This window comes from Aplidium turbinatum, chromosome 5 (assembly GCF_918807975.1).
Source record: "Aplidium turbinatum chromosome 5, kaAplTurb1.1, whole genome shotgun sequence".
Lineage (NCBI taxonomy): Eukaryota > Metazoa > Chordata > Ascidiacea > Aplousobranchia > Polyclinidae > Aplidium > Aplidium turbinatum.
The window spans coordinates 19,714,339-19,741,700 of NC_137476.1; the positions used below are offsets into that span (position 1 = coordinate 19,714,339).

The window sequence follows — 27,362 nt, forward strand, 5'->3', positions numbered from 1 at the left end:
TTGTCACATTTTGTAGAAATTTCCAGGTTTTTCTAACTTTGGGCGAACGTTTAAATAATTTTTTCTAAAAATTAGATTTTTACGCTTTCTTTACTCTTTTCCCCAGATGACACAATAGGTTTTAACATCCTCACATGTTGAAAAACAAAGAAAATTTGATTTCGAAGATTTTAGTCAGACTGTTAATTTTTCAATGACAGTCTGATTTTGCATTTTTCAACTTACTTTTTCTCATTTGCTACTGCTTCCCCAAAGCAACAAAAAAGTTTTATGTCATTAGGAAACCGCAAAAAGTAAAAACATCTCAAAAAATTTCAGTGAAGCACTAGCAGTAGCTGTAATCAAAATCTGCAAAATGTGACAAATCAGGCCTCATCTCCAGGTGGCCATGCCCTAACCTTTCCTTGTAGTTCTTCGCAGTCTTTGTTTGTAGTATTTTCCTTGCGGTGTTTAGTAAGACTGCCTTTAATGCATTTTAGGAGCGACTGACTTAAACAACGATATTATTCAAGGGCAGTGCTATTTGCTTATTCGCTAAATTTTGTATAGTCGCTCTTTGCAATAAAAGTGCTTAAGTCCATCATTTGTGTCTAAAAGTGCCTAAGTCCAGCAATTTTGAAGAAAAGTGCATAAGTCCAAAAAAGAATATTATCAATATTTTTTGACAAGTTTAACTAAAAAATCAATTAATAGTGCAATCAGAACTAGGTTGGGGTTGTAGACACTGACATATGGTAAAAACAAAAACATCTTTTAAATCTTGATTTTACAATGCAATTGAAAACTATACATGTCAGTAGCCTATCTCCTTAGTAGTATTTTGTGACTTAGTCACTTTTCGTTCTAAACGCTTCAATCTCTTTCCCTCACTTTCTCTAAGGAGCGTTTAATGCCAGAGAAAGCCTTTTCTACTAAGAATTGAAATGAATTTTCCGAGAAAGCGAGAGTACAGTATTATTTTCTCTACAAACTCAGACAAAATAGAATAAATTTGCTGATTTTGTTGAATTGAAATAGTCATAGGTTATTCCAAATGATGACCGACAATACAAAATTTTATGATGTGATAGGCTATTAAGCAACAAATTTCCATGGTAGATTTTTTACTTTTGTTATTTTAAATAGCCAAAAAACGACAGAAAAACTAAAAATAAGTGAGGGAACGGAAGTCAGCTCCTAATCAAATGTATTATTAAGCTTTTGCAGCAATGTGTCATTCTTTTTTCAAATATACTTAAAAAAAGATTGAATATACAAAAATGCTGCTGATCAAATCAAACTCGGGTGGTGCCCTAAACGACCGCATCTCTCGGTTGGGGGTACTACTGGAGGTGGTTAACACTGCCCTGACATTAGTTTATTGTAGCCTATGTGCATCGCTGTTACTTCGTATTGACGTTGGCAATGATTCAATCGTTTTAACTGTAAACAACCAACATCATTTTCAGTGTAAAAGTTTCATTATTTTGTAGGTCAGCCTGAATCACACAGCAAAGTATAAACACGTGGATGTTTGCCTGCGACGGTAGTAAACAAAAAGCAGTCATGAAAAAAGAGGCTTTAATTGTAAAAAATCGATTTGCTGGTAATTTAAACAACATTCGTTGATGATGGCCAATGAAAATGGAAATGAAAATAAATCGTTATGAGTAAATTAAAAGTACTGCAGTTTGAACTCCACCACCGAGAGAAGTTGACGGAGTTTATGTAGACTGCCAGGAGAAATTATCAGCGACAAATTCTTTCATAGACCGATCATTTACGATGCATTTCAAATCCAAACAGAAACTTAAAATAATGAGTAACTACGAACTTGAAGTAAACTAATCATTTGCCGCTTGAATTAAAACTGTGAAAGGAAACCAGCAGGTTGAGGATAGATGCAAAGCAAAAGACAGAGAACAATACGGCAAGTTAGAAATCTCAAATAGTGTCATGGTTTCAGACTATTGTTTTCACGTTTGAGCCAGAAATCGCCGTTTTTACATCGTTACAATGTCGAAAGATAGCTTATACTAACATGGTAGAAGTTTGCAAAATTTGGTAAATTGATGAAAATATGATGCAAACTTGAAATTTTCAAGTTTAAATTGCAGCTCAAACATTATGATTAAGTTATAACTAAATTGACGATTCAAACCTAAACCAACCAAGCTTTCAAGAGATGGCATACCAGTTAACCTACATATTCGTTGCTGTGTTTGGTTCGTTAGCAAACACATAAAGCTGTTTTTTTTTTGGTTTCAAAATTAAGATGAAATTACAATTATGTACAGTAGAATGGAACAGCCGAGTTATCAATACACTGCCTTTTCTTGGCTTTGTAGATTACTACCTGTATATGGGTGGCACTCTTCGTTATATTTTGAGGTCAGTTGAAACAAAGATGTATCAGATTATCTTTTTGATTGTATTTTTGTTTCTGTTATTATTCAGTTTCAGGCAAAAGTTCAACCATTTTAGGAATGTTAGATACATGTTAGATACTGGATGTAACAACGTGATCTGTGGCGGCCTCAAACGCAAGAAGAAGAAGATTTTAAATTAATTCATTTTTGCTTTGATTAAAAAAATGTTCTTTCTTAGACTGGGAAAGCCTCTTTTAAAGTTAAATCTTAGTTGTTTTACATTTTTGTAGAAGCTTTAACTCAATGGTTCTTAACTTTGTATAAATATGCCAAACCCATATGATATTTTCTAATGTTTTGTCGAAACAAAAATTCACAATTCACACAAAAAAGTTGCCACACTGAAGCAGAAAAAAAGAGAAATTCGAGCAAAAATCGGAAAAATCAACTAACCACCACAAATACAGTTTGAATGTAATAATGGCATGTCGTGTCAATGTGACGTATGTTCTTGACTTTTTTGCGACAGTCTGAGAATCGGGGTTTTGTTTTAGAAAAGACCACAAAAGTCATTTTCATACACACACGCGTTCCGTTACAGATACACGCAACGATGGGTGATGGGACAATCGCCCCCCCCCCCCCCCCCTAAAACACAGAAAAGTAACTTTATTCATGGTGTATTTTCAAGGTCGGATTAATGTAGACCTACACGGCATTGTGATTTGTTGAAATTGTCCCTCCCCCCCCCCCCCCCCCCCCCTTAAGGCTAGTTGCTGTAACTGCCACTGAAAGGCTCAGTAAAACAAACAGAAACCAATGCCTGGCTCAGCACAAGGGCATTCATTTGGGCTACGGCCATTGCACAGCATTGCATTCTACGCTTCACATCGTCTTGCACTTGGGTCTTGTGCAGTGACGATTATCAGATTGCATTGAGGTTGCTCATTGTTGTAACACAGAAATGATTGATTCAATAGAATTCACCTTACGATTTTAAAGGCAAACAAATCTACAAAATCTAAAAAGCATCTCAGTCTACAAATCAGTGCTTTTTCACATCGAATTTACATTTTCACCGTCTGCAAACTTTAAATCAACGTAATAAACGATTTGCTGTCTGGGCTTGCCAGCTCCAAATCAAAATGTTGGTACATTTGAATAATTATAACCGTACTAAAATGACTTTTTACCTATGCATACCTGACAAGCTGTTAAACAATTTAGTGTTGAGCTTGATCAAATGAGTTTTACAATTCAGAGAATCTGTGTCAAACGCTGTAAATCAGGCTCCATCTAACCGAGGTTAAGAACGTTATTGAATTAGAAACTCAGCTTCCTGAAAATCAGAACTCAGCTGCGCATACCTAAATTCCAACCAAGGTTACGTTTTGTCTTGCATTCTTTGCTTACACAGCCGGATAGTTATGGACAATAATTGAATATTTATTTGCATATTATATTAAATAAAACTTTATAGAATTTTTTCTGTCCTTTATTTTTATGTAAATAACAAAAATGTGTGTGAAGCTGATGTCATTTCGACTTTTTTCTGGTTTTGCTAAAAAATAATATGTAGGCTATCATATGTACGTACATTGTAAGATACAAAGTAACGATTACATTATAAAGCAAATAAAAGTAGTCGAGTTATTTAACTTACAGAATTACAATCTACTCGTGTTAAAGCTTTTGCAACGAGATTTGTTCAGAAGGCCTATGCAGATGAGCTGCAGTAGCTTTGATTGTTGGAAAAGCTTTGCAGTAGTTGATACAAGTATTTTAAGCTAATTCCTTTCCAAATTAGAAAATACAGTTTTCTAATTTCCCAACAGGCCATGTTGAATATTTTTAGTTCATCTGTAATGTCTTCTCTTTAAAATGTTTATATTCATTTCAAGTTCACAAGATTTGCTAACAAGAAAAAAATCTATAGGCCTACCGGCAAAGTTAATTTATTTGTGTATTTGTTTTCTTCGAAAAACCGATAAATTATGGGAGGGTTCTGCAGTCACAGTGCTGACTAGTCGTGCTTTTTGAAATGGAATCTACAGGCAAATAGTTACTTTGCATTCTTTCGATGATTTCGGATGGCAAAAGCAATTACAGTTCAGAAAGAAATCTGTGAATGATACCAGTGACAAGGCAATAAAAAGAAAAAAAGAATTTCAGAATTTTCAATTATGTGTAAACATCTGCATTCTTATTCACTGTTGGAAGAAAAAATACCAAAGCGTTCAGCCTGTGTTTTCCTTGAATATAGCATGCAAGAGAACATACTTAAACACAGACAAATTGTTAATTGAGTTCATAATGCTATGGTCAGTGGTCATAGGCGGTAGGCTAATAGGCTATAAACTGTTGGAAGTACCGTAGGTATTTTTTTATTCAATTTTTACTTGGTTGAAAGTATTCACATTGTGGTGTCACACGTAACAAAGGATGCACGAAGTGACAATTTTATTCTAAGGGTATAAAGTAAGCTGTGATCAACATTTTAAACTGAATAGCCTACCATAAAAAAATTAGTCTATCTGTATTGTTTGAAAATAGTGGCTTACACTGAAGTAGACAACTCTATATCCCTGAGGCAGACAACATTTGACTAGATATGGAAAAGGTTGTATAATGTTAAAAAAAGTCTTGAATTTACAAAAACGACCGGCAATAGCATACATCGAGAATTTAGACAACGATGATTTGATTCAATTTTAAATTAAAAGTGTTTATTTCTGAGAAAACAACAATAGACCATTAAAACTTATTTCACTTAACCTATCCTTGCCTCGTTTTTTTGTTTTTTTGTATAGATTTTTTTGCATTTAAGAGTTTAACAAACAAAATTAGCCATTTGTGATTGCACACGATAAGCATTTGTGATTGCACACGATAAGCATTCGGCTTTATTCACAAGAAACTGCAAACTATGGTGTTCAGATCGTCCAGCACAGGTGAGTTCCTGCCTCAAACCTTTTAATTTGTTTTTATTGATATAAAATCAACTGATTTTGTATCATTATTCGGTTACAAGTTGATAGTAATTATTGATTGAGCATTAACAATCAATAAAGCCAAGGCAAAATTTATTTCTATTCATTAGCCTCATTGATGAACCAAAACAAGCAACTTTAGTTTCAAATTTAAATGTTTTAGAAAATGTTTAAGTCATTTATATCGGCAGAATTAATCTTAAATTAACACACCATCAGGGTCGTGGTAGTTGCCTTTCCCCTTTTATCCCCGGCTAGAGGGCACACTGATATTTAGGAGCTCACTTATTTTCCTTTTGAAAAAGAAAATACTGCTGCAGAAGCTCGATATTTATTAGTTTATATCACGCAAGGCGGTATTTACAACTTTCCACACACCGGGTTGGGAGCTCACCTCCATCTAAAGGCCCGACCCGTAATTATTTAATTTTTCGAATAATTGAAATAAAAAATGTAAAAATACTGCTAGACGTACATACCAGGCTACAAACTCTAGACATTTAATAGCTCACATCAATGAAGTTTGTATTGTCAGTTAGTATTTGGGATGACTGTTTAAATCAACGAAACCATTTCATCTGTGGCTGAAGAAATGAAATTCAAGACAATCTTTTTGCATTTAAATTGTTTTGGCAAAGTAAGCTGCATGATGTATAGCCGAGATTTTTAAATTCCATTTGAAATTTTAAATCAATGAAATCTTTTGAAGGTGACTGGTGAGAGAACATAACTTTCACAATATCTGGCAAAAGTTACAAGAAAATATTACTTGCTCACCTCCAAAATTATGGTATAGGCCTACTTCTAAACATACAGTTCACAATTCGAGAAAAACTCGCATCCTGCAAGTCAACGTTTCGTTGAAACAAGAAAGAACCCAAATAGCCAGTTTATCTGTTTGAAATCTTTACCAGATTGGATATCTGACCAGATCTGGTCCAGATAAAGTGGCTGTTTGGGAAAATACATGTGTTGATCATTGAAAAGATGGAAACAAAAAGCGAATGTTTCAATGCGCAAGACTGAAAAAATTACATAATCATTCAGCCTCAATGTGTCATCAAAATTAGTCATTTTTTCTCTGAATAAAAACAAAGTAAGAACATGGTTTAGAAAACCAACGTTGCAAAACTAATCGATGAAAACACGATGTCGCTCACGGTCACCTCCAACGCAGCAGACACGAAAATGAGGCTGTAGGCTGCAACTAAAGACAAATGCACGTAAACTTTACACGTTTATCAATTTGGTGCGATTTACAATAAAAATCTTTAGAACACACTTAATGTTTTTATTCAGAGCATTTGGCGTTTGACAGCAGTTTAACGAAAAACTGTTGCAAAATGGAGACAATTTTATGGAAGCTTGTCACAATGACGTCACTCATAATAGCCTTCATCGCTTTGGTCATTGGAATAACAGCCGTGGTAAGTATGAAAATATTGACGTGTAGACTGCTGTTTACCGAGTCAGCAGGTTGCTGACTCGACTACGCCTCTATTCGGCTGCGCTGACACTGTCTGCTTTGTAAAGCGTTGTGAGCAACATATATCTCTGTAGTGGACAGAGCGCTCAGCAAAAACATTATACCGTAATTCCGCCCTTTAGCTTTTACAAAATCAACCCCAAGATTTGCATTTGTGAAAGAGTCTGTAAACACTAAAATACTCCATGAGATCATTTTATCAACGTTCCAGGTTTCATAGGTGATAATGACGTTTGTTAGCAATTTATCCTTATGCCTATCCTCTTTTCATAAACGTTAAATTTAGAGCTCAATGTTATCCATATTCATATAGGCCACTTGAAGCTGCAGTTTGTAACTATTCTTGTATTTCTGGACTTTTTCGTTCGATGGTTGGAGGATTTGGTGATCAAGAAGTTTCGCACGCTTTTCGTGTTCCCTAGCTCAGAGTTTTACATTTTACTTTTGAAAGATAATATATTTCATTATCAAATTAAACAACAAATACTATTAATACTACAAAACAGTACTCAGTGCTAAGCAAAAAACTCAAGCAGAGCGAATTGCATTAAATGCAGTTATATTCGCTAACAACCATTAAGCTGTCTCACCTTTATTGGAACTACCAAAAGGTTGTTTTTCAAATAAAAATTTTATTATAGAATTCTATAAGCAGTGCTGGCCTATGATTTTGGTGAATAAAATGTACGGTAATATTTCCCTAACTTTCCATCAACTAAAATATTGCTGAAAATATTCCGTTAACTTAGCAACGGAAAAAAATAACTCTGGATAAAATTGTAAAAAAATCACCCAAAAGTTACATCATGTGCTTATATAAGTGCATTTAAAATATTGTATATTTAAACTTGACTGTAGAGTGTAAGCATTGTTTGCTAGCCATTGATTTTTATCATCAAACCAAGCAACGTTTGTCACTCAACGTGTTTGTTGACATATGTACTTGCAGAGTCAATCCAAAAGTGTAATTCCAATTCAAAAAAGTAAGTTTTCAAATTAAAAATATTATTTAAAAATGTATCTTTGAATGATAATTTGTTGAAATTATAAGACTAAAACACTCTGGGTGTTTTTTTTCTATATCTTAAACGTAAATGGGATGGCGGTGGGATGGCGCAACTTATAAGGCGTTGGCTTGTTTCCAATTATGCAAACCTGGTTCGACTCCCGGCTAAGCTGGTTGTTGAAAACACCGCTCACCTCTACCCAGAGTGTAATAAATTGAGTAGGCGTAGTTGCTGAAGTAAAGGCGGCCAAGAGAAAGGAACTGGCCACCCTACTCTCCTTAGTGCCGAAGGCTTAGTACAATGAGAACCTTATCTTCTCATACCCAACACTTGAATCAAGTATGGGACACAGCACTTTTACCTTTACCTTAAACGTAAATATGTTTGTAACTACATAATATATGTTTTATAAATTTTCTTCTTTGATGTCTGAGTATTCCTGCTTTACTTGAAAACTTTGAGTGGTCACTTTGCATATTTTCGTTGCTGCCTTTGTTGTTTCTACTATTCGCACATTTGTAATGCGTTTCAAGCGATTACGCGGCCACTGAAATTGACAGAATTTCTGATCAGTAAAATTGTAGTTGTCGCTAAATCAGATCGTTTGTTAAGTGGAAGCGTGTCAATATGATGTTGCTATGATTTTCGTTTGTTGGTAGAAATCTTTTAGGGTTTTATCATTTTTGCATGGACAAAGAAAAGTTAGATGGAACATTAGCAATACATAAATTTCCTAAATTGGGTTTATTCGGTTTGGACAGAAAAATAAAACAAAACCAGAAAAAATTAATTGTTTACAAAGTAATGGAATTTATTTATTGTAAAGGAGTCTGTGAATGCATTGATTTCAAGAGAAAGGTAGGCTATTTAACTTTTTGGTTGCAAAATAAAAGTTGGTAAGCACTGGTCTACATCTATCATCATTGATTTTATGTCAACAAAAGGTTGCAATTATTACGAGGAGATCCAGAAAGAACATGCATTAAATCGTTATTTAGGGACAAGATTTTAAGCTCTCAAATTACAAAAATAAGTCTGCTTTGTTTACTATGTCAAATTTAATCTTAAACGCCAGGCACAAGCATTAACTTCAATCGGTTTTGATTTTTGATTTCTCCCAGTTTTATAAATGGCCATGAGGAAACTATGTGCAGGAAGTTTGCTTATAAATTTAGAGATAAAATGAAAACACAGGCTGCTCTGAAACGTTGTTATTGAACGTTTCTTGAAAAACAACTGCTTCCCAATATTTAGACTATTTGCCATCAGAATTGACAGAAAAAATAATAATAGTAATGCGAAGTGATAGACAAGAAGCAGAAATGCATTTGACAAATTATTATTCACTGACATGCTTTGGAGTTAATTTTTGCATACAACAAGGTACAAAAAATTTAACAACATGAAATACACCAGATGTGGTGATAAAAATAACATAAAATAGCTGCAATAGAACAAAAATAATATTTTTGTTATTTTAACTCTTTTAACTCTTATACTTTACTTTGACACAGAAGAAACACATGTTCCTGCTTCATGCAAAGACGTTAATGGACCATCAGGAGTATATACCATTCAACCACTAGATGGCTCTCTCGAGTTCAAGGTAAAAAAAGATTAAAGGGGGTTGCAATTTTATTTGAAATTTGTCGAGATCAAACTCCCAAATTATGTTTGAGTTAAACTTTCTAATTATAATATATATAGTTATAACCAGGGCAACTAAAAGTCAATAAAGTCAAAATTTTTCTGCTTTGTTCAAAGTTTATAAAACGTCCATAAACTAAATTTCAGGCTGACACAAAAAGAGGTTTCAAAGTTATCAGGTAAAAAAAAATCAAATTTTATGGTTAGGTCAAAATTTTCTTTTAACGTAGTTTTTCTTCTCTCTATTGATATTTTATTAAAGCTACAGAAATATACTGATTTTTTGTTGTAATTTATGTTGCTATTCTGACGTAATAATCGATTTGTTGCAATTTCTGAGGTAATAATCTTGTTTCGCCCACTACTGACGATTGAATATTAGCCAACTACCGTGCTGTTGACGAGTTGGTTGCCAGGGTTAAAGCAGTGACCATTAAAAACAGGTTAATAAGAGCTGGTTTTACTTCCATTGGCCAACCTCCACAGCCAAATGTAACTAGATGAGGCACTTGGTTGAAAGCTGCTTTCTATTATTCAAGAAGTCTACCAGAAGTAAGAAATATTGTGGAAGGCTTCTATGATGGTGACATGGAAGACAGCCGTTACACCATTAAAGAAGCTTACCAGAAAATGAGGTCCCTTAACTTTGGTGTTGATGGCTGCCAAATTGGAAAATATATTCAAGCAAGAATCTCAAGAAATGACATCAAGTGCATTGTGAAAATGGAATGAGATGATATTTCACCACATTTATATAGCCTGGTGAGGAACTCCCAAGCAACTTCCGTATCAGTAGAGTAGAGAGAAGTTTCTCTATTTTAGGAAAAATTTTGGCGAGAGAAAGGAACTTCAAAGGCGATAATGTGAAACATTACTTGATGTTGAAGTATATTACTGCAGAACCCTCTCAGTAATTTCGGGATATTTAAAGACACTCCATATTTATCTTTTGCAGTTTTTCGAGTGACTTTCATTACCTGTTCGTTAACTGTGGTCAGTGCCGGATTAAACATCAGGAAAAGTAGGCACGTGCCTATAGGCCAGTCAAAAATCCAGGCCACTTTAAAATCAGTAAAAATTTAGTCAAGTTTTCAAAATAATTATTTTCTAAACTAATAAGTATTTATCTTAATAGCTGTTTTTCCAGATGAATTAAAGGCTACAAAAATCGTTAAAAAAAGACGAATTGAAAGATGTTGCTACTTCCTTTTTGATGTTTTTAAAAATTTGCATTTTCGTTGGGTGACGCAACGAAACAAATGTGACGTTGTGGCAGCAACATTATATCTACATCTGAAAGTCGGCGAGGACCAAAGCGGCAGAAGCATGTCAGTGATGGAACTGCTACAGATGATGTGGAAGGAATGTCGGGCCAGCAAAAATTTAAAATCAACACGTTTTATGTGATCATCGACCAACTGAAGAGTGCACTACAGAAACCTATCGATGCATATTCCATGGTGCTGCAGCCTGCAGAGATTTGGGGTTTTGACTGAGTACCACTCCATGTCTGTTAAAGACATCGATGTTGCTGTTGCAGGTCTGGTTGGTGTGTATTCAAAGGACCTGTCTTCTGACTACCCATCAGAATGTCGTTAGTTTTATGTGCTGGTATAAAGACTATAAAGAGCAAAGACGCGATGAAACAACGGCAAACAGGAAGTGCGCAAAAGATGTTTAAAATGCTGCACACTAACTGGTGTTTATAATGCATTTCCGAACACTGAAGTAGCACTTAGAATGTACTTGTCTTTAATGGCTATACGTAATACGTATTGCTCGGGGGAACGCTCGTTTTCACAACTGAAACGAATTAAAGACGTTAAACGATCAACAATGTGTCAACAACGTCTTGGTACACTGGCACTTTTGTGTATTGAAAGCGATCTACTCCGTAAGATCGACCTCCAAAAACTAGTTAAAGCGTTTTCAATCGCAAAAACGCGCAAAGGTGTTATTTGGTTAGGCATATGACTAAGTTTTTGCACGGTACACTGTGTTATAGTTGCAACAACGATCTTTGTGACAATGATTTAGCAACACTGATAATTCTAATTTTTTAGTTGCCAACCCTGATTTTCGGGCCGCTTATAAAATGTGCCTACAGGCCAGCAGACCCTTAATCCGGCACTGGCTGTTTGGTGTCGTTGATTCTTCCACATTTTTCTCATACAGTATTTCATTAGAAAAACAAGATATCCTTACTTAACGGTTTGATTTCTAATGTGCTTTGTATTTCAGATTTGAGTTGCAAACGGAGAAAGTTATTGGTCAAAATTAGATTAAAATTTGTAAATTATAAAGTCAAAATTTCAAGTTTTTAGGTCAAATAATTGGTTACCCAAGATAACGTTATTTTCAAGATTTTTTGTAAAACGACCAACTTATTTATAAACTTGTAAGCTATTAGACAACTGGTTAGTCTATTACAATTAGCCTGCTACTGTACCTTGGTAGTGCTTCAAGCTTGTTACAATTTGATTTATCTAATTATGCTCGAAAAAGTCAAGAAATGGTTGTGGTCTACTTATCAGCCTACATTTCATGAAACTTTAAAAATGTAATTTTGGTTACCCCTAGCCTAGGCTACTTTATAGGATGTAGCTTAAGTTTTGCATATCACTTAGTTATATCAGTGTATTCCGTACGTGACAGTGGTAAGTGGTAGACAGTAGTTTTGGCTCACTCTTTTAGGATCATTCAAAGGAGAAAATATACAAATACTCATGAGTAAATTGCAGCATGTAAATATGAAGAGATAATGTGGGCCAAAGGTGTACTTTTGTTTATTTACCTGCCCAACATTTACTGCAATCGACTACCGATACATTGTTCGATTTGATGTCTTACAGGTAGCGCAGACACTACACCATTATAATAAGCTAAACACACTAACTGATAAGAACTCCAATGCTCTAAAATAAAATGTTCTAAAAAAATAAAAATAAAATTCAATAGGCTTCTTGTTGAAATATCCTCTCAGCCTACAACACGATTTTGTATAAAGTTTACGTTTTAATGTTCACCACATACATCGTCCTTACGGTAGGCTTATTGTGACATGGAATCAGTGGGAGGAGGTTGGACTCTGGTCGCTTCGGTGCACGAAAACAACATTTACGGAAAGTGCACGGCAGGAGACAAATGGTCCAGTGAACAGGGAACAGCGAATCCAAGAGGCAAGAACTCTGATGATTCTGTACGCAAGGATAGCTTTTGTACATGTTGTTGAATAACTACAATCAAAAGCTTACTGTAGGCTATTTCAGTAAAATTACATTTTTTATTTCTTTAGTGTAATTGATGTTTTGCTTTACAATGTATTGCACCAAAACTATCAATACAAGCCACGACAAAGTAGGCTATGGTATTTTTTAGCATGAGTAGCCTATATTTCCATTTCTACTCTATTAACTAATAATGACAGTTCATTGCAACACTTGTTTGGTTGGAAACTGTATTTATTGCTACTTCATACAAATTTATTTCAGCACTTAGAAATTTCTTATTATTTGGTAGGATCGAAAAACTGGGAAAACAGAAATGCATTTGGACAGCTAGAAACCATAACCAACCAAGACTATAAAAATCCAGCATATTACGATGTGCCTGTAAGTTTACTAATGAATACCACTGTTCCTCACGAAAAATTCCAAACCTTTCCTAAATCCTTTGCATTTCAATACCTCTAATCACAAAACCTCCCAAAATTTTAACATTTAAGCTCTGACCCTATACTGCAAATCCTTCATTCGCAAAACTTCAATCTCAATATCTCATTTTCCGTGTCATTTTGTAAATTTGTCGTACCTTTTTTATTTATTCGTATTTTTATTCAAATAGAATATCACAGAAACTTATTTGTTTCTTTCTACAAGTAATGATAATACTGTAATTTGCTTTAGAAAATAAAATCAGTTCATGTTAAGAAATCGTAGACAAGGCATCATCCTATCACAGAATTCTGAAGCCGAATGAGATAAAACGTTTTTCCCGTGAACTTTCAGGCGGAAAACATTATGTTGTGGCATGTTCCAAATGAAGTCAAAATCTATCAGATCAAGGAAAAGGCTTTTCTGAAGTATTACACAACAAATAGTGTTTTAAAAAACAAAACCTTACAATGGCTGTATAAAACAAAGATTCCAGTGACTACAGCAGGTATTTTAGATAAAATTTGTATAATTACGAAGCACAACCAGTGACATGCATGGTTTGACATTGTCAGGTGCAGCATTGCTACTTCCTCCCAGATATTATACGATCCAATGATAAGATGAAGTTTAGGCAACGCTGCGATGGTTTAAACGCGACAATAGCATACTCATTCAACGAAACACGAAATGCACTACGTGTTCTTCTTAATTTTCTGCTGGATTATTGGCCATAAAATCATACTTTGTCCTTTAGTTGGTGGCCTACACCCACTCATCAAAAGAATCAACGACAGCACCACTGCAATCACATCTCGGATGCGGAACTGGTACAATTACCGCTACGACGGCGGACGAGCAGCAAACAACATCCGAGATGGCGGAGGAGATATGTACGACGGAGGAAATAAAGTAAAATTGTAAAAATGAAACTACCTCACACTATTGCCAACGAAGCCAGTGTCAAAATTGAGCAGTAAGCCTGCGCCGCCTGCGTTTCATTGTCCTTAGCTGTGTAGCGTTGATGTGTAGGCTAATTAAGAACTTAGCGGTTTGTCATGATCTGCTTTTATCTTCTTCTTCTTCTGTCTTTATTCTCATTTCAAGTGGGGTGGCCGGTGCAGATTGCAATCTTCCACATCACTGTCAGCAGCATTTTCTTCTTTCATTCCCATTGTTTTCAGCTCTTCTGCTACATAGTCTCTCCATCTTTTTCCGCTGTTCTCGCTTTTGTTTCCCAACTTCCAATTGTCTCATTTTTCTTCCGACATAGTCTTCCTCTCTTTACTACGCGACCCAACCATTTAAGACGTGTCTCTCTCAGCTTATCTTTCAGCTCTCCGATTTTCATTCACCTTCTGTAAATTTTATTTCTTACTCGGTCCTGCTTTGTCAAATCCAAAAGCAAACAACCTAAAATGACGAAATGCAAACGACATGAAACAAGAACAAAGAGAAGCACGTAATTTCGTTTATTAATCAAGATAGAAAAATGGAAAATGTTGCAATTTTTTTTAATAATTTGAATGGAGATTTTACTTGTTTCTACTCCAGAAATTATTTTCTTGGAGCAAGAAAAAAGACAAACCTTTGCATTAAATACGAGAAATTTTGCCGCAATTTTTAAGGGTTTATTAGCTAAATGCTTTTTTGTATTATACTGACAGGTTTCCTTTGCAACGGACAGAGAAAATTTTACTCAGATAGTTTACAACACACCCTACTTGTAAGTTTTAAATAATTGACATACTTTTTTTAATGCAAAATATTTGCCTTCAAGTTAAATATAACATGTGGCTTTTTAGCGATGATAATTTATTGCTATAGCTTAGTTTATGTATTTGAATCAGTGTACCCTACACATTAAATCAGACAAAAGCAAAATGTGTGTTTTATTAATGCACTGACTTTTGTAGAAAATGTCCTGTTTCGCTTAACGGAGTCCAATACCAAAAATCTATTACATATAGTTTTTAATTGCATTGTGTTCGTTGGTGTCTGTTTTTGGTTGTTGTTGTTTCGTATGACGCTATAAGTCCAAGCAGTTTTCATTTAGCCAACCCATGAGGACGTTGTTGCATTGGTGGGCTATTGGGTATTCTCCTTGAAGCTTGTGCCCGATATAATAGATATCAACAAACACAGTGTAATTAAAATTATATTTATAACTGCAGTATTTGCTATAATGCCAATTTTATAAAAGATTCATTGAAAATACTGTAGTTTAAAGTTGTCAGTCAGAATTTTGAAGCCAAAATGTACGAGGCAATTCAATATTAAATTGGATTTTTTTCGTATTTTATGGTCGTTTTCCTGGATTTTCTAAATATTGTTACCACTCGCTATCTCGCCATTTGTCTTGTGAATGCGCTCTAATATGTTTTATAAAAAGAATATTAGCCCCTTTGGTGACTGTTTCTTCAGTTTTGTCTTGAATTTTGAAATGTATTTCTCAATCATTAATTATTATTCAGTTCACAATGGTTTGTTTTTGTGGAGATAGGCCACATTAGGCTGTTTTTTGACGAGAGCAGAGAGTTTTGACGAAATTTTCGAATTTAAAATGTTATGGTAGCCTACTTTATTGGTATGTTGTATTTATTTGGAGTAATCTTATTCAATCCAATTAAAGTATCTGTCATATGTCTATGATAGCCTATTGCAGAATTTTACTTCTTCCAAAGCCTTTCTATTATGTTTTAGATATTAAGTGAAAACCAAAGTTATGCCCAGATTTAAAACACTATTTCGCTGTAGGCCTACTCCTCATTTCCCGAATGAGTTTTAAAACAAGATAATTGCGTTTACACTTTCTCACTTTGAACACTTTAACTTTACTTTTCTGTTCCTGCAAACCAATATAGTAGATTTCACAACAATTTCTTGTTCGTCACGATCCGCTTTTATTAATTGACTTTTCATTGTAAGTTAAGAAACAAGTTTGAAAAACTACTTTGTGCCTTCCAAACTGTTAACAGTATTTTTATTCAGCCTCTATGGTAGTGGACTTGAATTGAAGAGTGGGGCAGGATATCCGTTCATTGCATTGGCATGGATAGGTAGTGGCTTGGTTCAAGATATTCCAAACCCTATCAAATATTTTGACTTGAAGGTACGCATAGGTTATAACAAGGCATAACCTATACCTGCACCCTGCACGTACAAACCAAAACTGGAAAATTTTAAATTTGAGCTCTGGAACGTTGTAAACAAAAGAATGTAGTCAGACATGCAGCGTGATATTTAGGATATAGGGTTTTTCATTACAAATGTCTTGTAGTAGGCAAGCCTGAAGCAGATCCCGATTAACCATGAGGCACATGAGGCACAGGCCTCAAGCCCCCTAGTTTTGGGGGCCTCCAATTTTTTTACATTAGTACCGTAGGCAGGGCCCACAAGAGGGGAGACAACCGATGCATTGCACGGGCCGTGAGTTCAAGGGGCCCAACAAAATGTCTAAATTCACGCGATAAAAAGATTGATTTCAACGATTTTGCATAAAATATTGTTTTTATATTAGTTCTGTATGTCGAATGGGTCCCGTCATGGGTAGCCTAGGTTATGCCCTTTTTTAAAATCACAAAAATTTTAATTTTTTGAGTTTAGGGTGGCCCAAAAAATGTTCAAATTTGGGTGCTCAAGTCAATTTTGCATCAAATATTGTTTTTTATATTAGTTTTGTATTTTGATTGGCCCCCCTCATGGGTATGCCCTTTTTTAGAACAACAAAATTTTCAATTTTTTAAGTTCAGGGGGCCTGATAAAATGTTTAAATTTGCATGTTGAGGTCAATTTTGCATAAAATGTTTTTATATTTTGAAGTTGGTATTTCTTATATGAAGTTGGTGTTTCTAATATGAAGTTGGTATTTCTTAATGTCGTGAATAATAGCAACAGATTCATCCTAATCCACTCATCCTAAATTAATATTTATGAAGTTATAGTTTTGCTTGAACTATTTGTTAGCCCATATTTCATCATTTGCAGAAAGTACATGGCATCGAAAGCGATTGCCAATAGGGGCCCCTAAACTTAGCTGTGCCTCGGGCCCCCGTGAGCTTTAATCAGGCCCTGGCCTGAAGTCATTATCAGCAGATGTAAGTCAACAGACGAACAATATTTGTATGTTTAATTGTTTAGATTAGGTTGTAATCTGTGCCATGTTTGGTGAATAAATTGGATCAATAAACTCACTAGAAATTTGCATCAAGCTGAAGATAGATGGGAAAAAAATAACTTTTATTTCTGCTAAAAGAACTTGTGTATTGAACCTCGTTTCTTAATACCTTATCGTGCTTACATAAACAAAGTTGTTTTTATTATGTTGTTGCTTTTTTTTTGCTAAAACAACTATGAAGTCTGCTAATGATTTAAATTTAGGTTAATAAAAAAGAGGTCATGTTGTTTTTAAAAATTGTATTTACATAACTATTGCAATGTCCTACTGGGTTAAAATATATCTTTATTCTTCGGCCTATCATACATTTTGCCACTAACGCTTACATTGATCATGTATGGGTTGCCAATGACAACCAACCGCACAATTTCAGGCATATCTCTAATTTCATATCCATATTTATATCTCATATCTAATTTCAAGCACAATTAAAGGCATATCTCAACAACCACGACTTATGTTGAACATTCTACAACTTAGCCACGCATCGACAAATTAATGAATATTCTGAGACAGGGCCTCCGAGAGAATAATTTGTGCCCGGTGCCAATCGATGCAGGGCCGCTGAGAGGACAATTTGTGCCCGGTACCAATTAGATCCTCTAACCCCAAATCAATATATTTCTAAGGAAGTCTCACTATATCCAAAAAATATGCAGTTGTCTCTTTAATTTCCAAGGTTCCTGAAATCATCTTGGGCTAAGGCCTAAAAGTACCCCTTGGACTCCGCTGTTAAACAAACACATTTTCTGTTAGAGACGGTAATATGGCTGGATGCCTCAGAAAAACAAAGCGATCAAAGTCATGCGTTAAACTCACATTTAGAATCTAAAAGTTGTCAGAAAACTGTATAATTATATGTAGACCATCTGCTTTCTGTAAAGATGTGATGAAAGACACCCTTTCTATGGACAAACTTCTGCACAGACCCGGTTAAACTAAAAAAAGCTTCCTAACACACGTTTATAGCCATTAACCTCCACAAATAAGAAACAAGGCTTAGGCTATACAATGGAAACAATAATTCAAAAATGACTCATCATACGAGGAAATGAAGGTTCTGCCCCATCAGAGTACCTTCCCTCAGGAGCAAACGCACCCTAGGCAAAGTAGAAACCTTGAATCGACTCCGAACCGGTTTTGGCGTATTAGGCTAAATCTGCAATGGTAAAGTGGGGCTTCGACACGGGTCCAGTTAGGCTACATATATTTGTAGCACCAAGCCCCAAACAGCGGACTATCTTTTTGTGTGCTTCCAGTGTAGCAATTGGGACCTTTCAATATACAACTCCATCGCTCACGAATGTGTCGATCTGTAGTGTATCAACCAAATTTAGAAAACTTGATAGAAGACCTGCTTTTTCAAAAAGTAGAATAAATCAATCATTGCATCGTGACATTTTATATCATGATTTGTGCGTTTAGCCACTGCTTTCATCGACACTTTCCATTTACTATGCAGGCCGCTGGTCTGTGAATCTACTGCACACTTATGCGGCACTGGACCTCACGACATTGTCACGCTTTAGATTTCTGTTTTTTTTTTAAATGGCTGTGTTATTAAATGGACTTTTTCCTACCACCAAACACTAGATTTGCACCATTTACATACAGTATAAAGAATTTGCTAGAACAGTGAGTTTTCTTTGCATGTATTCTAAAGTTCTTTTTATGATAGGTTCAATCCAATTATGGAGCCGATGGTCAAGGAGCATACTCAACATATAAGAACCAATTTATAACTCAGGGTGCAATGACTGGAATGTTTACAGCATTTAATGTTGTAAACGCCACGGATCCTTCAGTATGTGAAGTCTTCTTTTACATAGCGAGTAGAAAAGTAAGTCAGGTCACTTCGCATCTTATGCAAATCTGTTTCTAAATGTAATAATCTATAAAATAAAAAGAAATAATCGATAATAATCATGTTCTATTTGCTCACATTGCGACAACATATAGTAGGCTACACTGCAATAGAATAGACAACTGAAAGCAGTGAAGTAACATTTTGGTCTTAGAGTGACTTGCTCCCCTTATTTTGGTATGCGATTAAGTGTCATTGCTAAGACACAGCTGCGTGCTCTGGAGCGGTGTCAAACTCACAACCTTTCGAACGTAGCGCAGACGTTCACACGACTCGGCCACGCAACCGCAGAAACGAAACAAGTAACCCAATATAGGCTATCATTTTATGGTATTACAATTTAACACGGCGCCGGTGACACAAGTGGCAAGTAGGCCTGACTGACTTGTCTGCCTGCTTGCACAAGCAATTGTCCTCAATTTCCGTTTTTGAAGACGCTAAATAGCTAAGATAGATGAAGCGAAAGCCAGAGAAGTGTTGAAAAATGTAGCAAGAATACCAAATGTTGTTATTGTATGTGACAACGCGCACAGTTGAAGGCGAGGTGGGCTAATAAACGTCATGTTTATAGGCTAATTCAGTCCCAAAATTACCAAACATATTATATTATGATCTAAACTGTGTACAAACTAATAATAATTCTAACAAAGCTATAGCCGCATTTTCGATGAGTCAAAATTGCTTACAGCTCTGGAAATCGATTTTACCGTCAATGAAGAAAGTTTCTTGGGGAAACACTACACGGGATGCTGTAAACATTGTTCGATTCAGTGGAGCTCCATCAAACCTGTTGATAGGCTACACGCTACTTTCCAAGTAAGTTTTTATTGAAAAATAAATAATAGTTGAAAAAAGCAACCTCTCTACCAAAATTGTGCAATAAAGAATGGGGCCAAGATTAAATACAATTTATTTTTGCGACTTGCTTAATTAATCAAATTAATTTTTTAGCCAAACACCGCTATCGATTTTTGTCTGCTCGTAGTGAAAGTCTTTCTTTGAATAAATTTTAATAAAATATTTATTTTTTGACCTTTTGCAGCTAGGCCTAAGGAAAAACGTTTCATGCAGATTTCAACTTAGACCTAGACTACATGCACAAGTTTGTCGAACATGCTCGTGGGTAGCTTGTATTACATAATAGATTGCCACTGACATTTTATTGTTTTATTAAAAAAAAGATAAGACTTCCAAAAACAACAAGCAAAAAGCCGTATTTCAATAAGTTTAGGGTACAAAGTCATGTTTCAACCATAAGCTTTGAGCTTAACACAAACAACCATGTCGTATTAACATAAGGCAATCCATTTCTTCATGTGGAAACTTTTCTCTGTCAACCTCGGCGACAGACAAGAATGCAAAACCGCCAGAAATAACTTTTTAAACAAATCATCTCAGTATAACAATAAATAATAAATCTATCAATCAAATTATCGGCCTGAATCTTGGTGGTTTGAATAGCAGCTCTCCACTTTCAATTTCCGTTCAAAAGTTAAGTCGATTCTATTCTTTTATTTTACTTATAGCCTGATGTCCCAAGTAGGCCTATGTTTCAATTGTATTTTGCACTGGCATCTCAAAAGTAAAGAAGCAGCTACTCGAATATGCACTATTTCAGTCCGATACATTATTGAGAGGAGTCTATTGAAAATCTTAACTTTATCCACTTGACAGCACCATTATTTTTTATTAGAGTACGCGGGGTTCCTGTTTCTGTGGCAGAAGTGGAAATGGTTCTTAGAAAATACATGATTATTGCAGGTAAGTGATACAAGCTGAAATAAAACAATTCAGACAAAAGCCTTGCATTGTGCAGCCAATATGGCATGGTCGCAGCTTGCAAACTAAATGCGGCTCTTTGCATGTGATTTCTGGACTTGTAGATATGTCTGCAAGTTCGTTCAGTACATTTTTTGATTATTTTGTATCAACCTGAGAATTGCTTTATTTTGTCAAGTAAATTAATTGGATTGAATAGCATCTATTTAAGTAATAACTCAACCACGTAAACAGAACACAATTCAAACGTTTTCGGTGATCACTCGGTGCTAACAAATAACATTAGAACTTGCAAGAAGTTGCTTGTGCAATTTCGTTGCATGGGGTGGCTTATTAGTATCAAAACAAGCAATATAGGGATGGGAAAGATCAGAGATCAAGGTAGAAAATTGTGATAGTGGTCTGGCCAGTTTCAGTTTTAGCCTCCACAACCTTAGATATTTTGCGATTTGGGTCATGTCGTCTGTAAATGCTTCCTCTGTCTAGAGCCGCTGAGAGAAAATTATGGGCTTGTAAAATTGAGATTTTAAGAAAAACGCACCACATCCAAAGAATACGAGGTGGTTTCTTCAAACTTGCTAATCTTAACCCCTGGATAGCTTACGGGCCCCTAAAACTAAGTCCGAATCTTTCCGTTGTAGAACGCTGAAAATGAATAGTCGCTTACAATTTAGAATATTGGGTAAAAGTCTGCTAAGCATTATTTTCTAACTAACCTTGATAGTTCAGCAACCATGCACTCCCTGGAAACAGGTCTCCCATCCTTTAGTGGTGCGTGTACCCCAAATTATGCACCCCTGCTTTATCACATGCCAGTACTTGCCAGAATAGAGTAGTGTTAGATTCTCAGCTTGTTTTTACATATCGATTTGCGTCCTCATTAAACCACAGCCCGGAAGAATCATTAAACCACAGATCACAGCCTGAAAAAACGAAAACGGCAACAATTGACTAAAATTGGTTGGCCAGTTATGGAGACTTTTAATTGAGGTTATTTTGCACCCAACTGGTGTGAAATAAATTATTAATGTTAAACCAGGCACAAATGTGGTCGTCATTGGTCGTATTAATGAATAGAGAGGATTGAAACAACGAATCTAATAATAGTGAAAGGATTGTGAATTGACGGCTTATTTATTTTTGTCAGCAAATTTGTAATTTCGTATTTTGTAACTGATGTCGCGTTTTAGCTTTCTTGCCAACACATTTATTTGAATCTCAGGCACCTTCAGTTTCAAAGTAGAAGTTCCCCACATTGTAGCTCCAATCAGTTACATACAAGGAGACAACGCAACAATCATGAGTGGCATACCGATGATGCACAAAAACAACGTTGTCCCTGGATACATTCAGTTTCGAGCTTTCAACTCGGTCGGCTTACCCAACGCATTATGTCCGGGAATTAGGTTTGTAAAACGTTTCGAAATCAGATATGACTTTATAGGCTATTTTTTTGTAGTTGCAATCATTTTTATTGTAGTAAGCTATGAGTTCTTAACCGGGGGAGTTCGTACCCCTTAAGGGTGCGTGAGCCGTTACTAGGGGGTGCTGGAATGCTAAATGATAAAGGTTAGTTATAAAGGAATAATTAGTAAATTAAGGTATTCCTGTCTGCTTCCTATAAAAAAAAAGAAACATTGATTGGATTCTTGACATACAAGTAGCATTCAGCATCAACACAATACGATTTCATGCCACCGTCAACAGGAAACAACAGCAAAAAGCGTCTCTGAGCATGTTGCTTAACCACCACCATGGATGAACTATTTTGCATTTTTCACATAACTAACGAAAGTTTCGAAACTAACTGCTAACAATTGATACAGCAGAATTTGACATCGTTCCTGCCTTTTGCTGTCTTGGTGACATGATTGGACAATTGGCAGGCTGTATGTATGCCATGGCAGTGAGGGTGCAATTGGCCTGGAAGAGTTTCCGTGAGCTCATCTCTATTCTTATGGACAAAAATATTTCTTTCGCTAATTGTGGTCACATGCATGCATAGCCTAATATGTGTGTAAAAAGTGTTCTACTGCATGCAAGTGAAACCTGGCCCGTTACTCTTTAAAGTGAAATCGGCCATGTGGCAATGATGATGCTATGGAAGAATAGATCCATTCCAAGTGCCTTTCTAACCAGGAGTGAGATCCAGGCTTGGTATTCATCAGTTTGAAGATGTCATTATAGATGCAAAAAGTTACGTTGGTGCGGATACGTACAACGCATGGAAGAAGTCGCTTGGCCAAAGAGAAACCACAGTTTATTCGCGTCCGTGGAAATAACCCTCGAGAACGTTATTAGAAGAGTTGACTGGACTACGTTGGAGAAGATCTGCAGTTGGCAAACCCGCAGCTCGGTTGACCCTCGGGACCGGTGGAATAGAGAAATGCCATCATAGAATAGAAGATTGCTGGCCACCAACCCTCGCAATACGGGAACAAGAGACGCTAAATCGTAGAGATGGATAGAAACATAAAACATAAAAACAGCAATTCTCAGATCCCTCGTATAAGAAAAGCATCATATTGTGTTATTTCACTGTGAGTTGTATGAATAAAGATTAAAGAGACACCATGGTTTTGTTATTTGTACATTTAAACAACATTAGTTTTGAGTCATTCCAAAAGGGGATACGAGTAGGCTACTGGTCGGTTATTCCAAAGTGATGCCAACAAAGAAAAGGGTTAAGAACCACTCGTATTGTAGGTTATCTATAACTTTATTGCTGCAGTTTTCTTAAGGCTCTTGGAAAAAGCAAGGGCGTGTGATAAAATCTGGTCAAAGCTTTATGACTAATCAATTTGACATCAAAATATTTGGTGTCATCACAGGGAAATAATCATGTTGCCAATAAACACATACGGTACTGTCGGTATCACCAAAAAACAATTCTTGTGACGATCACTACAGATCGTAATCACCTACATCGCAGCTAGCAAGCATGTAGCCTATTGTGCGTTGACTTGGTTATGTAGCGTAGGTTATTTCCTCCTCCCGGAACACTCCACATAGACTATACCATTCGTCATTTTAAATTAATCTTTGAGAAAAATGAGACATCTGTAACGTTTTTCAAGCTCATGAAAGATAGCCATAAAGGTTAAAAATCTTAAAGCTTTAAAAGATTCCGGCACAAAAGAGAAAAGAAGGTTGATCGCGATCGTCTAGTTTGTAGGACAATAAGGATTTCCTGGCTTGACTGCAGCCTACATATGGAATCTTCGATTCTTCGCATTGTTTGAATGTTGTATTGAATAGTAATTGGCAGTTAATTTTCTCGTGGTTTGAAATATTTATTACGTTGTTTTAAAAATGTTTCAGAGTCAACTCTGACAATCCTGAACAAATGTGTATTGGAGGTACAAGCACAGCTTATCGTGATGTTGAACAATGTGGAGATTTTGCTGGTGAGAGAAATGTTATTTAAAAAAAACATTACTAAAAGCACAGACAATTTTATAAACTTTATACAAATTAAAATATATGCCCGTGTTCATATAACTTTGGTGGCTAACTAAATACAGAAACATAGTAGGCTACTTTATTTTTCTATGTAGGCCTATGGCGACTATTTCACTGTAAAATGAGTGCTGTCACAATTAAAAAATCTTTAAAAAAACTTTGCCAGTTTCTGTTTTTTTGTATGTTTTGATTTTTCTTTTTTGCCATAGACTACTGATTAATTTCTTTTTTTTGTTTTTTTTACGCACATCGGAAAACAGTAACAGGCTACAGTAGCTACAGGTGGCTAAAAACAGTAGCCTATAGGCTAAGAACGTCAATTAACCTTAGAAACATGTTGATAAAAATTTCTGTCTTCAACTTTTTAGAGCTCCATTGATTGAGTGATTGAATCTTTATCCACGGACTGGAAAAGCTTCTTTGGGAGCTTAATCCTGGCAGTTACGCAGAGCCAACTAATAGTCTAGTAGAGGTTTTGAACCACTGACGCAGGCCCGGTTGCTGAAATTGAAAGATTAAAGCTTCCCATTGTTGAAGTGTTGTTTGCGGAGAATTATTTTATCCTTTAGCAGCAGAATGGAAAGCAATTCTTATAAGGCGTTGCTCAATTAAGCGCACACTCCGAGAGTCGAACCAGCGCCGCTTGATCTTGAAGCTTCTTCATTCACGAAGTCGCTAACCAACTGAGTTATAAATCGAGGCGATAAATCTTAATAGCATAGCAGTGATTTAGCCAGTTATAGATAGGTTATGCATTTAGATGATTTAGTTATAGCGAACTGTAAAAACTTAATTTTTTACTGTTGCCTCTGCATATTAAATTTCAAGACGCGGAAGTTTTAATTTAACTTTTCATCACAACTTAGAGCTGAAAACACGATTAAAATGCACTAAATTAAAAATGATTTTTCAAAACTTTCTGGGGGAAGCCCCCCAGACCTCCCGTGTTTTATTACCTTTCAGCGAAAAAGTAGCTGCGTAGTGCGCACTCCCACTTTCACAACTCACCATCCGCCACTGCTTGTGACAAAAACTTGTAAACAGCACGTAGCCTAGAGTGCAAAAAGCGGATGTAAGCTAAAATAAAAAGAATAGCCTACATTACAAGAAAGATTGATGTAGCCTAAATTTACTTCGATAGACATAGCATTAAAGCTGACTTTTAATAAGTGATTTTGTATTGAGTTCTATTTTAGTCTGGTGCAAAAAACATCTGTTTCGTGTGTAGCTTGATGTGTCAGTTGAAGGATAGCTTATGTTCTAAACAAAAGCAATTACTGAGGCCACATTTTATTTCATATTCAAAAACCTTGCACTGAGATTCCAAAACGTAACACGACGTGACTCCAGCTGTTTAGGCGTTATGTAACTTAACTGACTTGATATAGCAATAACCACATGTAACTTTTCGATTTCTTGACTCCTTTAGGTTGGTCAGGAATACACGGTGATCCTGGGAAACAAGCAACACCCTCACGAACTGGAAAATCACAAAATGATATAAACTCCAGTATATTGATATTTACTCGTTAAGTTGCCTTTAATAGCCTAGGCCTACTGAATTATTGCTCCTTTTCAACTTTAATCATAAATGTTCAGTGTTCACCCATAACAGTTTTGTTTAAAATGCCAGAAAAGAAATCACGACTTTAGTTTCATTGAGAAATTTTATCGAAAGTTTTGATAGTTTACCTTAAATCATGATAGCAATCATTATCATTAGATTTTTGATATATTTATTAGTCGCAGTTTCACCAATTTTGTGACAATATACGCCTTTGAAAAAATATATGTGCTTGTTAACCATATACGAATGTAGTCTATAGGCTACAATCTATCAATTTGCTTGAAAATTGGGTTTTCGAAACAAGCTAAAACGTTTCAATGTCTTGATTTACTGCTCAGCTCAACATTGGGTTTATTGAGTGTTTTCGAGGCAATTTCGTCACGATGAGCTCAAAGAAATGTAGGCCTAGAATGTTCACTGTGTGATGTCGCTGTTTTAGCAATGTAACATTTTACACTTAGGTTATATAATTTGATCATTAACCTGGTTGACAATGTTGCATAAGTTCACGTTTCGTAGCTTGTTAGACTTGCTATGACATCAATTACCAGGCCTACTAACAATTCTTTCCCAACGTTATATACTGCAAGAGTTATGGGAAATATGGACTAAAAATAAATATTTCAAACTAACAGTAAGTTTTAGTTTGGTTGAAAGCAGTTCAGATTGTGACTATTTTTTTCGTGCAACGATCAGAGTTCAAGCTAAATACCACTACACCTTGCAGGTTTACAATTTTCCATATAAAATGGATTTGTCACCTAACTCATCATTAACGCGTCCGCTCCGGTAGCCGTCCACACACCCAAACACTCGCCCTAAATGCCTACCAGGGAGGCGAGGGACTTACTTTGACCAAAAATACCCACCGCAGTAGATGGTAATCTGTAGGTATATAAAATGATGGTTATTGGATGCCTTAAGCTTATTTACCTGTCTCAACTTTTCTCTTGCTGATGTTGGAGCAGACTAGGAGATGGCGGGTCAAGCTCAAGAACTAGCGTGTTTTGGTAGAGAATTGTTAGGAATGTTATGTTTTCGTGTTATGTCTTTTGTTTTAGTCATGGTCACCCACAGGGCTTGGATAGTGAACCGTTTTGTGCTCCATATGTAGCCTACATGTTGCCAATATCCAGAGATGTCTTCTTTTGGATGATGATATGCTTGGCGACATTCATCATGATCAAAAGTATTGGGTTCTTCTTTTATCCGCAGGGGAATTGCTTGTAGAGGATTACGTTCTTTGTTATTTCGATGTCTTTGTTGGTTAAATCAGACAATTGTTGTGTTAGGCGCTCCCATATCCCTAGTGTAAAAGGGCACTCAGGTGTAAAAGGTAAAAGGACGTGGGCCACGTTGTCATAAGGTTTTCTGCAGAATTT

The 27,362-nt window shown here is 35.8% G+C and overlaps 1 protein-coding gene across 1 annotated transcript; it reads left to right on the forward strand.

Moving 5' to 3' along the window:
* Positions 1-5,157: 5,157 nt before the first annotated feature.
* LOC145770531 (uncharacterized) lies at positions 5,158-26,598 on the forward strand. Its single transcript, XM_082582203.1, has 16 exons — positions 5,158-5,299; positions 6,638-6,765; positions 7,774-7,807; positions 9,346-9,437; positions 12,528-12,657; positions 12,998-13,089; positions 13,486-13,639; positions 13,889-14,043; positions 14,799-14,857; positions 16,123-16,243; positions 18,987-19,148; positions 19,861-19,988; positions 20,866-20,933; positions 22,174-22,357; positions 24,273-24,358; positions 25,843-26,598. The coding sequence occupies exons 1-16, from the start codon at positions 5,275-5,277 to the stop codon at positions 25,944-25,946; spliced, it is 1,722 nt and encodes a 573-aa protein (XP_082438329.1). The 5' UTR covers positions 5,158-5,274; the 3' UTR covers positions 25,947-26,598.
* Positions 26,599-27,362: the final 764 nt, after the last annotated feature.